This window comes from Cottoperca gobio, chromosome 9, assembly GCF_900634415.1.
Source record: "Cottoperca gobio chromosome 9, fCotGob3.1, whole genome shotgun sequence".
NCBI lineage: Eukaryota > Metazoa > Chordata > Actinopteri > Perciformes > Bovichtidae > Cottoperca > Cottoperca gobio.
The window spans coordinates 6,069,954-6,086,257 of record NC_041363.1 but is presented as its reverse complement, the minus strand read 5'-3'; the positions used below and the strand labels follow the sequence as shown (position 1 = coordinate 6,086,257).

Here is a 16,304-nt window from a genome sequence, read left to right as displayed (position 1 = left end):
GTTGTTTGGCTTCTCTTTATTGCAAAAAATATTCCAGACAGCACATCATACTAAAAACATTTCGACCAGTCCAAAAATATTACTGGACAGTTTTCCTTTTGTATTTATAGACCCAAACAGGAATAAGAGCATACATCACTAACTTAATAGGGCCGACCGTCTTGAAAAATGCTTACTGACAGTAAATCACACGTGGGCTTCAGTGAGCAGTTTGCCCTGTACCTGTAATACATCCTGTACAGGTGTACGTCATTCAGGTGATTAAAACAAGACAACTGTACTGAATAAAATGACTTATTTTCACAAGGGCAGTGATGCTTACAGACAAAGTGAAGGGCTATTACTCAAACTTCATATCTACAGTAAAAAAAACAAACACCTACTGATCCCTCGATATCAAACAATAATGCAATAATGCAGTTTCTGATTAGTCCGAGTCGCTGTCTCCTTCGCTGTCAGCCTCCTTCACATCTGCGCTGAACTTGTACTCCTGGTCACAGCCCATATACGCGTCACTCATGAAGTACAGCGTGTAGTTGTGAACGCCCATCGCTGGTGCAACAAAGTCCAGCTTGACCTGCAGAGAGGAAGGGGGGGGGGGGGATATAAGAGATGAGCTAAATGAGGCCACTGTTGGTTTAAAGAACATTTGTCGTCGTCGAATATACGAGGCGCTCTCTGACCTTTGCTTTCTGCTGCAGCGTCAGCCTCTTGATCGAGATGAGGCTGTTAGACTTGGGGTCTCCGATGACCACCCACCAGCCCTCCTCACGTTTCTGTAACAATGAGACAAAAGAGTCATTAAACTGGAAACACTGCCTCACTGGTCAAGTCCCAGTTTACACCCGTCTGTCCAAAATGTCATTATGATAGACATTTGTTTGAGTCGGGGTCACAGTGACCGTGACCTCCAAAATCTAATCAGTTCATCTTTGACAAATCTGAAGAAATTCCCTCGAGGCGTTCATGAGAATGGGACGTTACGGACAACCCAAAAACATAATTATTCAAAATGATTGTAGAGAAGAGACTCTTGGAAATGTAAGAGACACACGGCATTTACCTGTGGGAAGAGCGGTGCGATGACGGGTCCGGTCACCTCCTCCTCTCTCTCCAGCTGAACCTGGACCAGAACTGGACTGCCACTGAAGAAACATAGAAATATATATGTGTTATACATACATCAACACATGCTAAATATTATTCTTGTCAAGCAGAGGTCTAAATTTTGTATTTCGTCGATCCTGCAAGCGACGCCGCTGACAGAATCCACACAAACCTCTTGAGGTTGTCCTTTTCTGCCACTTCGTACGACAGCTCGATGTTGGGGTAGCGGTTGGAGAAGCGAGCCACGTCGGCCATCTGGGCGTCTGAGAGCTGCAGCAAAGCAGTTCTTTCTTCATCCTCCATCTCCATGATATCAAAGATACTCTCCACACCCTGATGAAAAGAGCGGGGATAAGGTGGTCAGTGTCAATATGATCCATGTAAACTAGTAATGAAGAGTTAGATTTAGAAAACACTGATGTACCTGATCTGTGCAGCGCTTGATGTGCTCTGAGGTGAAGAAGGGCAGCTGTTTGAGGTACGAGTCCTTGGACCACATGGCCTGTGTGACCATCTGGGCCAGCTCCATGGCCGCCAGTGCAGGACTCAGCCAGCCGTTACTGGACAGCACATCAACGCAGGCCTGGATCAGACGAACCGCCTACAGACACAACACACGGGTTAAATATGCACACAGGAATGGACGTTCTTCAGTTCAGTTTGTAAAAACATCTGCAAGTCAAAAATAAACCAGTTATTCCGATGAATCTGTACCTTGCTCAGGATCTCCTCCGTGTCCGACTGCAGCTCGGCACTCAGCTGCATCCTGGAGAGATGGGCTTGCAGCAGCAGGTTGGTCTTCACGTGGGGATCGTTGAACTTCGGGTTGTTCAGTTTGTGGGGCACCTTCTGTGCCAACTGAGATACAAAACACACATTCGGTTTCAAAGTACTGACTCGGTAGGGAAGTGTTATTGTGATATAACCAAGTCCTGTTTGTTTTACCTGTCGGAGAAGTGAATCCTCGTGATGTCTGATTGGAATGTTCTTGTACTCGGCAGCGTTGGAGATGATCTCAATTAACCCGCGGATCTTTGTCTTGGCATTCAGCGACATGCTGAACAACTCTGCCAAACCCAACCGAACAACAACCAGTCAGTTATGTGTGAATGTAATAACTTCTTCCACACATAAAGGATCTATGACATGATGATAGTAGATTTTCAGTGAGTGTGATCAGACAGTTGTATTGGAACAAACCGATGGTGGTGTAGTTGATGTAGTAGTAGGCAGCGATCATGCCCAAGTTGAGCGGCGCTACGTCCATCTCGTCCTCTATGCTGATGCACTTGGACTGCTCCAGGTCGTGTAGCGTGTGCTCCACCAGCTCAGACAGATGGTCGGACAGGTGACGATGAGACATGCCTGACGAGGTAAAAGGAAAACACATTTACGAGTTGTAAAAACAAATGTATTCTTTCTTTTGACCCCTGAACCCCCAAGCTGTTTCAGCCTTTATTTTGCTCCGGCTACATTTTTAAATTCACAATTGTTGTCACGTGACTGTTGGTCTCAGTCGAGTCGTTTATGGCTTCCTAGCAGAATTTGGTTAGTTTTGAATCTATTGCAACTCGCTGCAATTACGCCAATTTCTTGGGAAACCATGTCTTTCAAAGCCGCTGCCAGGTTGAGGGCTTCAGAGGGAAATGTTATTTGCCTCTGAAACCAGACATGACGACACTAACCTTGCAGGTTGTAGTAGTTGGGGTTCTGCGTCATACGGCGGTAGAGGAATGTCCACGTCAAGTAGTCCACAGCGTCCTGCTTGTTCTCAACAGTCTTGGTGACTATCTCGGCATTGAAGTGGTCATGAAGGCAGTGGTCCAAGTGAGACTCCACCGGCAGCGGCTCGTACAGGAACTTCTTGAAGAAGTCCTGTGAAGAAAAGGAAAAGAAGCCGTTTGGTTCCTTCTGTCGTGCAGTCATCGCTTTAGCCCAAGTCAGTTATTAAAAGAGCAACAGATAGAAACACGCGAGGCCTCTCTACCTTCTTGGAGCCCTGACACATGATAACACAGCGTCCCTCGTCATCTTGCATGGGTCTGTTCGCCTTGCCCACCATCTGGAGGACGTCATATATGGGATAGTCCACATATCTGAGAGAAAGAGAAACCAGGAGGAGAATGTTAACAATACGTATTATTCACAGTGCATGCGTTAATGAGAGCATCAAACTGGTGGGAGCCTTACGCATGGATTTTGCCATTGTAGTACTGCGTGTCCATGACAATGACGAGGTGTGCGGAGATGTTGATGCCCCAGCAGAGTGAACGAGAGGACACCACCACCTGAACAGCACCTGTGAAAAAGGAGAGAAACCAGGAGATACCAAACATAAGTATTTAGTTCTAAACCTGCAGGACCAAGCGCAGAGTGCAGAGCACGAGTGAGTCACACCTGAGTTAAAGAGCTGCTCCACTATTCTGCGTTCGGTTGCAGACAGGCCCTCGTGCAGGTAGCCCACGCCGTTGGCCAGAGTCTCTTTCAGAGTCGAGTCATTTATTTTCGCCAAGAATGGAGCAAGGTCTTTCTCAGTGCAATGCAAGAACCTACAGAGAGAGACAAACATGTTTTCTTTGTGTACAGTGTCACGGTGAAATGGCAACATCTGCCTCATCGACAGGCATGCGGTCACTGACCTCTGAGGAACCACGTCAGCAGCACAGAAAGTCAGGATGTCGATGGCTGTGAGGCGAGTCTGTCTGCGAGATGGGACGAACACCACAGCCGGCTTGGAGGGAGAGTGCTTCATGATGGCGTGGTATACCGGCTTAGCCATGGACAGCAGGCGAGTCTGAGTGTGACTCACATTGAAGCCCTAAAACAGACCCGAAGAATTAAAAGCAACTCACTGGGTTCCTTCATCTCGTCCAACGTCAGATTCAAGCACTTTAAGCACTTTTAAGTTGCATTTTTTAAGATTTTCCAGCACCGCACAGCTGTGGTAAATTACAAATCTATTTACAATGCATAGTTTACTGATTAATTCACACAACAAAGTTTCATGTTTTCATGTTTCACCCGTTTGTTTAAAGATTTCCAACTCCAGCATTAACCCTAAAATCAGGATCCTGATAGGAGTTCATGTCTTCTTGGCTCGTTTGTGTACACCATCCGTAGTTTTGTTGACTGACCTGGATGTGCAGCTCCAGAGGCACAGGTCTGACGTTGGGGTGGAAGTTGAATGTGGCTGTGGTGTTGCAGCCCAGCCAGTGAGCCACGTCCTTGGCGTTGGACAAAGACGAGCTGAGGGCCACGATGCGGATGGGACGCTCAATCTGAGAGGAGATGTACCTCATCCTGGAGCAGATGACCTCCAACACAGGCTGATGAAAAGAAACAAGGGACATTAACATGCTGCGGTCTACAGACGACGATAGCAGAGCAAACTAAATTGTACGACATGGCTGAAATGCAAATCAAAGCAGTTTTGTGTTCTTACTCCATTTTCTCCTCCGATGAGGTGCGTCTCATCCACAATGAAGAGGCTGACGTTCTGCACGTTCTTCCTCTGTTTCCAGCGCCGAGACAGGATGTCCCATTTATCGGGGGTGCTGACAATAATGTCACCTTTTCCCAAAAGCTTCAGATCCGTGCTAGTTTCTCCCGTCAGCAGCACCACCTTTTTGTTCAGGAGGTCCTGGAACTTCTGGTGCCAGTCAACAAACACCTGAGGGTCAAAAATATTCGTCATGTTAGATGGAAACTAGAACTACAGCCTCGTGGTTGTATGCCTCTGACAAGTTGTAGTTTACATCCATATCTGTCAAAATGTTTTGTTATTTTATTCTATTATTTGTGGTAAATCTCCATCAGTAGCATATTACTGAAAAACGTGTTTTGTGAGGTCACAGTGACCTTGAGCTTCGACCAACCGAAAATCTAATCAGTTCATTCTCGAGTCCAAGAGGAGTTTTGTTCCAATCCAAGGAGTTTCTGAGATATCGGGTTCACGAGAATGGGACAGACAACCCAGAAACATAATGATCTCCAGCCCCAACATTCGCCGGCGCTGACGCATAAAACAAGTAATGCTAGTTGTGATACAAGCAGACTTCCAACTTCCAAAAGACTTCATACCTGTTCGGCCAGTGCTTCCATCGGGGTGATGTAGACACAGCGGCCTTCTGCGTTGTGCAGCAGCATCCTCAGAATAGCAAACTCAGCACAGATGGTCTTTCCACTGCCGGTGGGAGCTCCCACAAACACATTGTCGTCACTGTTGTACACAGCGTTGAACACTGGAGGGACAGAAACAATGGAAACACCCAGAGAGTGAGACATGTTTGGATTAAACGATGATGGAAAGTGGAGTACGGAGTTGTTCTGTACCTTGTGTCTGAATGGGGTTGAAGAAGGGGAACTTGTTCTGGTAGAGAGCCTCAAAGGCAGAGTTCCTGAGAGCAGTGACGGGCAGCGGCTGCAGATCCAGCAGCTCAGTAGGCGGGGGGTACTTCTCTGGGAGGATCAGGTGACGGAAAGATACTGGCAGCTGAGTCTCGCAGGCTGAAAAGAAACAGAAACAGAGCAGTTAGTTGAAATGCTTAAAACTTTGTGTACATTCTATAAAAACACAAATGTTTTTTAAATGAAGCTACGTACACAGCCATCGGTCGGAGACCACGCGGATGAAGTACTGTGGCGGCAGAGGCTCGAACACCGGGACAAAGAAAGTCACAAGGTGTTCGTCCTGGGCGTACTTGGCTTTGAGCAGGAAGTACTCGTGGTGGAGGATGACCTCACTGTCCACATCCTCAACCAGGATCCAGAAAGCCTCAGAAGATCCATGAATCTAAGTGAGGAAAAAAAAGTAAGTTTGTAATAGTGCATAGAACTTACACATCCCTGGCAGGATGTCAGGAGGTCGAGAAGCAAGGACAGTTTATGTGCAGCACATTATGGGAATATCTACAGACCTTGTCATCCCACTGGAAGTCAGGCGTGATGGTGAGCTCCACCTTCAGGGTGGAGCGGGTGATGGGCTGCAGATGGACAGCCAGGTCCAGTTTGGGGAACTGGTGGACGTATTTGTGGATAGTCTTCCCCATTTTTGGCATTCGGATCAGCTCACCTGAAAAATTAAAAACGTAGATTAGACCAATAACCAGGCTGAGGAGAGAATTCAGTTGTGGGCGGAAGGAAACTCACCGATCTCATTGTGGTTGAGGTCATAGAGACGCTCGAAGGGGAAGTTCTTCTTCTCGATCTTCTTGATCACTTCCTCTGGCAGCTTCTTGAACTGTCGCAGCGGAGACATCGACTGCCACCTGTGGAGAACAGGGACACAGAACATCAGCGGCCTGCAAACAAAACACTACAGCCCATTGTGGAGAGGAACACATGACTTACATTCTTTTGTCAATCATCTTGCAGAGATTCATGGTCTTGTCTGTCAGTTGAGCCCAGCCTCTGTTGAGAACAATCTCAAATATGGCTCGCATTAACCTTCCAGCACTCTGCAAGAAACAAACAAATACAAATGAATCTCATGGACAACTTTTTATTTTTAAGAAGAATAAAAACCTTTCAGAAATAAAACAAGGGAATTTCTTTCCTTCTCATCAGGCTACATGTGTCATCTTGTCATAGGACAGAAATGGATTACCCTATAAGTTGAGCAAACAATGACGAAGGTTCTGTCGTACCTGTGTAACATACACCATGTCGGCCATCAGAGCAAAGCCTTCCAGTTTGAGTTGAGAGATGTACGCCTGGAGCAGCACGTTGATCTAAAATAAGACATAAAACAAATTCAATTCATCCCGTTTATATAAAACAGGAAGAAGAAAGATCCCAGTGATCTCCCAGTGAAGCCATGATCATCACCTTGAACTAATCTTACATAATAGCCGACTGTGGGGGCATATCATAAATAGAAGCTTTTGCTTCGATTCGATGAACGCCTTCATTTTAACGACAGTTTAATGTCATGCTTATACAGCGATTGGTTAGGAATGCTACCTTAGCACTGGGCTCCTCGATGCTTTCCTTCACAGGAATGGGAACTCTTTCCAGCAGCTTCTGAAGTTCCAACTTCTCCTCCTAAAACACACAGCAATACGTCAGAATTTATATTCAGCGTGTTAAATGGAGCTTCGTTGGGGGGGTTATAATGGAACACCGTCTGTGACCGTACCTCTCTCACGTTGATGTTCCTGAACTCTGAGGAAAGTGAAAAGACTCTGAAGAGCTCGATCTCACTGAGAGTGGGCTTCAGCAGCTGGTTGTAAGTTTGAATGGAGTCATGAGTGATGTAGAAGTGACTGGCAATGCGTCCCAGGTCCGTAACCTTCAGGTAAAGAGGCACAAAGTCCACCGTTAAAATCCTAAAGTCAGACTCATCAATAACTTAACAGCATTGGCATGAAACAAAAAAGAGAATGAAGAGATGAGAACTGATATTTGTGCATACCTGGAAGCTGCCCGTCCTCTTGTCATACTTTACAAGGCTGTTCTTGTCCAGGACATTGGCTGCTGTGTGCACCAGGTCCATCCTGCGTCTCTCCAGCAGGGGGTCTGCACTCCGGTCATCGTGGGAGACACCGTACAGGGTGGGGTTGCGGAGCATGCGCACATACAGGTAGGTGTAGCCGAGCCAGTTCACAGCATCCTGACATGAGAAAAATATGAGAAATTATAGACATTGCAAAAATAAATATAATATTTGATGAGCTCCTCATTTACATGCCACTAACCTTCACGGTCTGCACATTGCCCAGCACTATCTCTGCATTGAGCATGTCAGGCAGCTTGCACACCATCTGACTCTCTATGGGCAGCTGCTGGTTGAGGAGGGACAGGTAGTACTGCAGCTCTCCGTGGGACGTGATCAGGATTCCCTCTCCTTTGGTGTCGTACTGAGGACGACCGGCTCGACCCAGCATCTGATTTAAGACAATTAAATCAAGTTATTACTGTGAGTGAGAGGTCAAAAGGAATCTTTCCTGCCGTTTAGCATCCAGCCAGCACAGACTCACCTGCAAAATGTCCAGGGCTCCGAGTTCAGTCCATCTGCCTTTCTCTGGGCTGTACACCTGAGTGCCTTTGATGATGACAGTGTGAGCCGGCAGGTTGACACCCCAAGCCAGAGTAGCTGTGGACACCAGAACCTGGATGTGTCGATCTGCAAACAGATCCTCCACCAGCGTACGGTCCACTCTGGTCATACCAGCGTGGTGGATCGCGAAGCCATAAGGCAGCAAATCCTTCAGTTCGAGGTTCTAGATAAGGAAGTTCAGGTGTAAGTCTAACAGGGTTCTAAACAAGCACGACAGAACCTTTGAATTTTGGTTTGGATTTCTCATTGTGTGCGCAGCGGCGTTTCCTCACCTTGCACTGCTCAGCTTCAGTTCTCAACACTTCAGTAGACGCTGAACCCTCTCTGAGGAAGAGACCCAGTGTGTCCTTCTCCAAACACATGTCTCTTATAGCTCTTGCTGTCTTTCCTGTCTCCTTCCTGGAGTGGACAAATACTAGCACCTGATGGAAACAAGTGAATGTCAGGAGTCTCTCAAATCTGCTGACACATTGTTGATCAGTGCAAGTTAAACAGGTAGTGTGGGGCAAACTGCACACATGTAATTATACGTTTGGGAGAGGACTCACCTGGTTCTTTCCAGCGTGTTCCATTATCTTTTCATAGACAATCTCATTCATGATCTGGAAACGCTTGATGGCCTTCTTCTCTGTGATGCCGACATAAGTCTGCTCTAGGGGCACAGGGCGGAAACTGCACAGAAAATCTGGTTATTGGCGATGACTGTTCAAAACGCGCAGACATAAAAACCCATGCAGCGGTTTCCCCCCCAGGACATGATCAAGGTTCAATATTAATGTTTTTTTCACTTGCCAGGTCGGGCGCTTAAACTTGTGAGTGCCCGATTGATATTGTGTAAGTCTCAACAGAGGAAAAAAAGAAGCGAGATGCTCACTCCATAGCTACTTCCATCATCAAGTCAGGAAGTGGCATGTTACTTGCTCCGGGCAAGCCGTCTCCAACCGCCGTACCTGTTGTCGAAGTAGAAGAGTCCCTTGGCGGGATCTACACGCAGGCAGGTCGCCACATCCTCGTAGTTGGGCAGTGTGGCACTGAGGCCGAGCAGACGCACATCCTCCTGGGTCAGCTCCACATTGCGGATGGTCCTCGCCACCAGCGATTCCAACACGGGTCCACGGTCATCGTGCAGAAGATGGATTTCATCCTGCACATGAGATCTTTATGTCAAATCATCTGCACATACATTAAAAATGCACTAGACTTGGTGTTTACTGCCAGAAGCTTTCGTCGACACATTCACAGCACTTACAATGATAATGAGGCGCACTAGCTGGGTGTATGTACGCTCTCCGCCTTTACGGGTGATGATGTCCCATTTCTCGGGGGTGCAGACGATGATTTGAGTGGCGTTAATCTCCTCTTTACAGAGCTGGTGGTCTCCGGTCAGCTCAGACACCGTGATGCCGTAAGTTGCCAAGCGCTGTGTAAAAGGAGACGGTGAGTAAATCACTAAAACAACACGGCATGCTGAAATGTATCGATTGTGATTAAAGGTAAACGAATATCTGCGGCACGTAGGTGGGGCTCACCTTACTGAAATTTCCCACCATCTCCTGTACGAGTGAGCGCATGGGTGCAATGTAGATGATTTTGAAGTCGTCCACATTGATGGTTCCATCCAAGTTTATGTGCTTTCCAATTTCTCTCAGCATTGCCATCAAAGCAACATTAGTCTTACCAGCTCCCTGTGTGCACAAAGAATAACAGAGTTATAGGAGGAACTTAACCTGGGGGAAAACTGTCGCAATACTCTTTAGCTTTTGCAAAGTTCTCTTACCGTGGGGGCGCACACTAGCAGGTTCTCATCGGTCTCCAGGGCCTGTCTTGTACAGTTTGCTTTGGATGCGGTTCAGGGTTTTGAAGCCTTCAAATCCAGCCTGTGCATACTTAGGCAACTTCTCAATGGGAACAAGCACCTGATGACACAACAATATGCAGAATGAGAGACGCGAACATATCTACACACTGCTTATTGGCACTTGGGCAATGACATATAACAAACCTCATCGTCTCCAAAGGGCTTGGGTTTGAGGGCAGGCACATGAACTTCTTCATAACCTTTGCGCTGTTTGCGAAATGAGCCGTCTGGCAGCTGGCAACGCTTGTTGGCCATGAAATGGCTCCCCTGTGTGAAGGCCAGGTCATCAAGGTCCAGCAACTGTCGAGGAGCCAATGACTGTAGGATAAAAAAGAAAAACATGTTTTAGTATACATACCTATGGCAACGTCACTGATCAATCCCAGTGCAGTAATGTTGGGTTAGCTTATAGTGTTTAACACATTATTTACCTCTCCATGGTCAACGTCCATCGCTTCCATGTCATCCACACGAGACTTCCTCACCCTCTCTCTGCGAGATCTCTCCTCCTAATAAACACAACAATACCAGAAGTGAAAAACTAAAAGATACTTTGATGCAATGTCTTGCATACTTTTATAAGCAAGAGGTCTTACCCTAATAATATCCTCCTTCTCAGTCTCTTGCAGCTGGTAAAGAATCTTCGACAGTTCCTGATCTGACTCCATCTTTCCAATGATCCGCTCCTTTTCTGCCTCGCTCTGAGCGCTTGCCAACATGGTACAATACTGAACTGTGTGTCAGAAGAGAGAAAGTTAATAACAAAAAATAAATAAAAGCTGTACGAGAGCCAATAACCTGAAACTACACGGTTCTACACCAATGACTTACTCATGCGGCGATGCTGACGGAGGATTTTGATGAAATCGAAGGTGTTGAAGCCCAGCAGCAACACCAGCTGGTTCTCACATTCTCTATCATCGCTGGCAGTCTGTGGAACACCGATACACAACGGATGAGTGAGTCTGACAGATATACGCGTACGTGCGCAAAACAAAAAGCTGCCGACAGAAAAGATGTCACACATACCTTGAGGATTTCTAAGACTTCATCGGCTTTCTTTTGGGAGACGATGGCATCATCATAGAAACGGCTGAGCTGACGCTGGAGCCAGAAGGCATCAATGTCTCGAGGATGCAGATCCTTTTTCTTCACCGTCATAACGTCGCCTGTGGCACCGAGCTAAATGAAGAGTAATTCATTAACTCGCTGTGTAGTGTGCAATAATTCAAAAAGTACAATTATCTTTGCAGTTGATATTATTGATATTGATTCAGATGTTGCACTTACATTGGCTGACAGAGCGCAGCCCACACCCGCCTCCTCTCCTTCGCTGTCTTCATCCGAGTGTTCGTCTCGTACCTCTCCAAACTGGTCTTCATCCCCCTCCTAAATAAGGAAAAAGAAAAATCTATGACACAATCTACCTAAAAGAGGAACTTTCAGCCACAGATCAGGTATAGATCAGGAGTTATGATTCCTAATAAATAAGCACAAAGGCCTCACCTCCTCATCAGACTCAAACTGGACATTCACACCATACGTTTCATCAATGTTGTCATCTGTAAAAGAAAGATACAGTTTGCAATCACAAGAATATTTTCATGGAAACCTCAAACGTGACATGCTTACTGACATCATCATTAACTTACTGATAATAAATACTACATAGTTATATTCAGCGTTCTTACCCATATTCTGTAAGTCCTTGTCCCCTCCGTAGTCGGAGATCTTCTTGCCCAAATTCACCAACACATGGTAGCGGGTGTCATCAGCAGGCCCAAGAAGTTGCTCTACTTCTCGTCGTCTTTCCTTGTCCCTCATTTTATCATTCTTCAACACTGCTAACACCTCATCAGCCGCTCCACACAGAATATCACGCGGCTGCAAGAAGACATAATAACCAGGTCAATAAAAGCTCCAGGTGCTGGCCGCTGACGAAAAACACAAGCCGACATTTAAACAAAAACAGACGTTGAAGAGTTTTCTAACCTGATCTCCTAAAGCAGCATGGATGAAACTCAGCAACACTTCATAGGTCTCTCTGGTTTCTTTGGTTTTAGGCTTGTACACGATGCCCACCATTTCGTCAATGCCTTCAGACAGAAGAGTAAAGCCCTTCATTTTGTTGATGTCGTGTCTGTCCTCATCTCTTTTACGCCTCCTGAATAGACCGAACAAGACAAAATGAAAAGTATTAAGAGTAGTGTCCCTCAGCGGACACCGGAACAAAACTGAAATGTATAATAAGGAAACTACATTAAATTCTTTAGACATTTGTACCAAATATGTTTTAGCTTTTCCTACCTTCCAGGCAGCTAGTTATTACTGTACAGAATAAAAACACACCCTGCAGAGCATTTAAGCATGCTATGACACGTTAATGAATTTTAAGTAGATGATATCACCTGGCATATCAGGTCACTATTAATTATCAAATATCAGTTTTGGATTTTATTTACTAAATGTGTATCTTCTAGATTTAATAATAATAATAATAAATGATGTACTTTATTTGTCCCCTTGGAGAAATACTTTAAAAAATGTATTATAATACTTTTTTCTTGATGTACACACACGTAAAATATGGAGAGGTTTTTGAATGATGGGTCACAGCAGCATAGTGCACGGAGCAGTTGTCTTGCACAGAAACACTGTGTCCAGGACTTGAACCAGCTTTCCAGAACAAGTCTCTACCGACTGAGTTTCGCAGTCATGTGAAAATTACTAAATGCTAGCTCCCAAAAAACTGTTAACAGAGATCCTTAAGAATTTTCCTGGATTGCTAAATATTATTTTGAACAACAGTCAATGCTCTGCAAGTCGAGTTTGATACATGGGACATGAACTGAACCAATACACATGTGGAATACTGCAACTGCAACTTGCAAATCCACAAATTATAATATATTGGGGGGGGGGGCATACACGAGTAAGTTGTTTTAACTTGACAAAGAAAGGGAAATGTATTGTTGACTGACTTGTCTCGTCTCTCCTCCAGCTTCTGAGGTTTGGTCCTCTGAGACTTGTCCCCCATCTTGGTCCCCTCCAGTTTTCCCACCAGGGACAGGACTTCTCCAGTGGGCTCATCTCTCCGTGTGCGGTCGATCAAAGATCGATCAGCTTGTAACACCAAGTTGGAGTTCTAACAATTCAAAACAAAGACAACGTGATCATTCAGGACATCAGTCTGCACAACTACGGCTAAGCTAATAGCTAGTTAGCATAATGGCTAGCTAAACACGGAGTAGCCTGAATTTAAAACATATGCTAGCTAGTTAGCATGATCACTTAAGAGCATTTTAAACGATAACCACTTTCTATGTGTGAGTGTTCATATGTTCCTCTACAAACATACTCAGTACTCACCGCTTTGTACTCGTACTGCAAGCTACGGGCAGTAACATCCGCCATGGTGCGAGTTTAGTCTTTTAGCTTTTACCGCACTTTACACTCTACGTGAACCAGCCCGCTGACTCAAAACATCCACAGAGTTGATTTCACTCTGTCCTTTTATGTAGACGCTGGGAACATCAGAGTAATATTACGATTTGTAGCATGAGATTGTTTTCAAAATGTCCGCGTTTACGCGTCTCTCATACGTTACAAAAGCAGCAGTGCTAACACGAGCACACAACAAGTCGCCGCTGCCGTTGTTTTCTGTTTCCGGTGTCAAAGGTTAGACCCGGAACACAAAGCACGTAGCGCCCCCTGTAGGCTGTGTTGATCTTCTTCTTCTTTGGTGATTGGTCACCGATTTGGTGCATTACCGCCACCTAGTGGACTGATAAAAAACCGATGAAAATAAAAAATGAATAAATAAAATAAAATAAACTAAAGTCTTTCTATAATTTACTTTAAATGTTAGACTTTCTGATGTCTTTGCTTATTCTATGGTGTGTCTGGTTAAATCCCATGTATCCTATTCTCAGACGCGTAATGACCATCTCTTCCCTTGGGCTCCTGCTGTTTTTAGCTCATCATACATTCAGTTTTTATGCTGCTTTATATCCATAATAGAGTGTTTACATAATGCAAAATCAACATGACTTGTCAAGAAAAAGAACAACTCGAATTATTACTTTCATTACAACTTTAATGAAAAGCAATAATTGAGAGTTAACAGTCAATGTTACTAATGGGTTTTCATCAAATCTGTCATTCTTTGGCTTTTGATTCTTACCTAAATCCATCTTTTTTTATCAGAAAGGTAAGATAAGGTAAGGTATCCCAATAATAATTAATTGTTTCAATACAATGCCTGGTTGGTTAGTTGTCAGCTGTCAGAAGAATACATTTTATTTTAGGTAAGAAATTGATCTATCTAAGAAACAATTACATATTGGTTTTCTAGCTAATTGTAGTAAAACATATATAAATATATTGTATTGTATTGTAGAAACACACTTCACATACAGTACACCTGCACATCAGCAGATCATTTAATGGTCCCTAAATAAATTTCATTATTTCTTTTGGTATCCCTCTGCAGTTCCTCCTCAATACCCCATATGAACTCTTTGATGAAAAAAATCATAACTAAATAATTAAATCATATAGACACAAATAAAATAATCTAGAAAAAAAGTTAATATATATATATATAAAAGAAATGTGGTGAATTATGCTGGCTAAAATAGACGCTTATCCAACGGGTCTGGTTGCTCCAAAAGTGAAGGAGACATGGGCTGCACTCACAGCTCTCACAACCAGATGGCAGCATAGAGAGAGATTTGGAGTTCAGTGACTTGGCCAACGATGCTTCGATGTGTGAACAGGAAGAGTGATCAGCCAGAGATCAAACCACCATCCCTGCGATTAAGGGATGACCTATTCTACCTTCTAAGGAACAGCTGCCTCCATATATACAAATGCTTCCTCCTGTGTATGTGAATGTTCATTATGCATGGATGTTAAAGGGATTTAATAAGTATATGAGCAAGTATTTAGATCTGTATTGATCCCAAATTGGGAATTTCTTTGAATTATGTGTTATGTGTTATTATGAGGAGGAAGATGCAGTTAATGTGGAGAGTGACCTTTTTTCCTGAGAGAGAAGAGTGTGTTCATATTTGTATTTACTGTCTGTGGCCTCATAACTTCCATCCCCTTTTGCACATCTGGCATCAACATCTGTCGTTTTCCGCCAGGCAGAATTTCTGATGTTTCACATCTACTGAGACGGCTTTTTAACCTCAGTCACACCCAACACCAGACACATAGAGAGACAGGCTGACACAGATAAATGGGCTGCACACAATGAAACAAATTATAGCTTTGTATGGGGGTTGAGGGATTACCGACACAGGACTAACTCTTTTGCGCACACACATAAAAAAAGAGTGTTTCAGGATGTCTGTAGCTCTTCCAGGTCATATTTGGAGTGTGTTGATCCTGCTCTCATCTGTCACTGCATTAGTTATGTGCAGTTAAGTGCACTGTTCCGTCCTTTGTGCTTCAAATAACATGTAGACCTGTGATTAACAGTGAGGACGATGGTGTAGTCCGTGATTAATGTGGATTTAGACAGCTCAATAAGAATCTTGAGATTGTGAAGGTTTTCCCACTCAGTATGCGTTTGTGTAAATCCTCCATTGTACTTTAGATCGAGTCCAGACAATGTGATCTCTGTAGCTTTCTGTCACAGGGACACCCCATGAGCACACCTCAGCTGTCTGAGCAGCTGTTGCTGTGATGCCATCTGTGAACACACTCAGCCCCGGAGCTCCCAACAGGAGTGTGAGAAAACACATTGTCTCCAAAACACACACCACACACACACTAATGTGAGTCCTGCATGTACAGCGTTAGCCTAGATAGAGCAGACCGCTTCCTTCCAGGGTCCAGGGATTAATACTTCCTGTGCGACCCAGACAAGGTCTGGACAAAAATCTATTGAGCAAGGTTAGTGTTAGTGAGTGATGCCAGCTCCGTAATAACATGTGGACACTAAAGACACAGGGTTAGCCTCGGTAAGGTATTAGAGGCTGGAGCTCCTGACATGTGGCTCCTACACTATTCTTGTTCTGACTGAAATGAGTTCCACTTCCACGATAAAACATCTTCCAAAAACAGCCTTTTTTTGTTTTCATATTTACTATTCTATGGTATAATGAACATATTTACTCCTTTAAAGTTGCCATTTTCACATTGAAGAATATAAAATGTGCAATACTGAGCACAAATGGCTGAAATAGCCAAACACACTGCACTAAAACTCCACTAACATTGAGAAATGAGAAAATGGTGAGATTGCAAAAGTGACCACACAATGACGCTTGG

At 44.5% G+C, this 16,304-nt stretch overlaps 1 protein-coding gene across 1 annotated transcript; it reads right to left on the bottom strand.

Moving 5' to 3' along the window:
• Window position 1: 1 nt before the first annotated feature.
• snrnp200 (small nuclear ribonucleoprotein 200 (U5)) lies at window positions 2-13,436 on the bottom strand. Its single transcript, XM_029439148.1, is given in 45 exon segments — window positions 2-577; window positions 684-776; window positions 1,064-1,145; window positions 1,280-1,440; window positions 1,532-1,708; window positions 1,822-1,965; window positions 2,053-2,174; window positions 2,308-2,472; window positions 2,793-2,982; window positions 3,095-3,203; window positions 3,298-3,406; window positions 3,505-3,656; window positions 3,747-3,925; window positions 4,242-4,433; window positions 4,550-4,777; window positions 5,188-5,348; window positions 5,440-5,613; window positions 5,710-5,899; window positions 6,024-6,178; window positions 6,256-6,374; window positions 6,457-6,563; window positions 6,753-6,836; window positions 7,069-7,149; window positions 7,244-7,396; window positions 7,520-7,717; window positions 7,803-7,991; window positions 8,085-8,327; window positions 8,437-8,586; window positions 8,713-8,836; window positions 9,115-9,308; window positions 9,414-9,584; window positions 9,694-9,849; window positions 9,942-9,989; window positions 9,991-10,080; window positions 10,167-10,340; window positions 10,454-10,531; window positions 10,619-10,755; window positions 10,854-10,953; window positions 11,052-11,204; window positions 11,313-11,411; window positions 11,529-11,584; window positions 11,714-11,906; window positions 12,015-12,186; window positions 13,004-13,167; window positions 13,392-13,436. Coding segments are annotated over 45 exon segments (6,411 nt in total). The 3' UTR covers window positions 2-427.
• Between the last annotated feature and the right edge of the window lie 2,868 nt (window positions 13,437-16,304).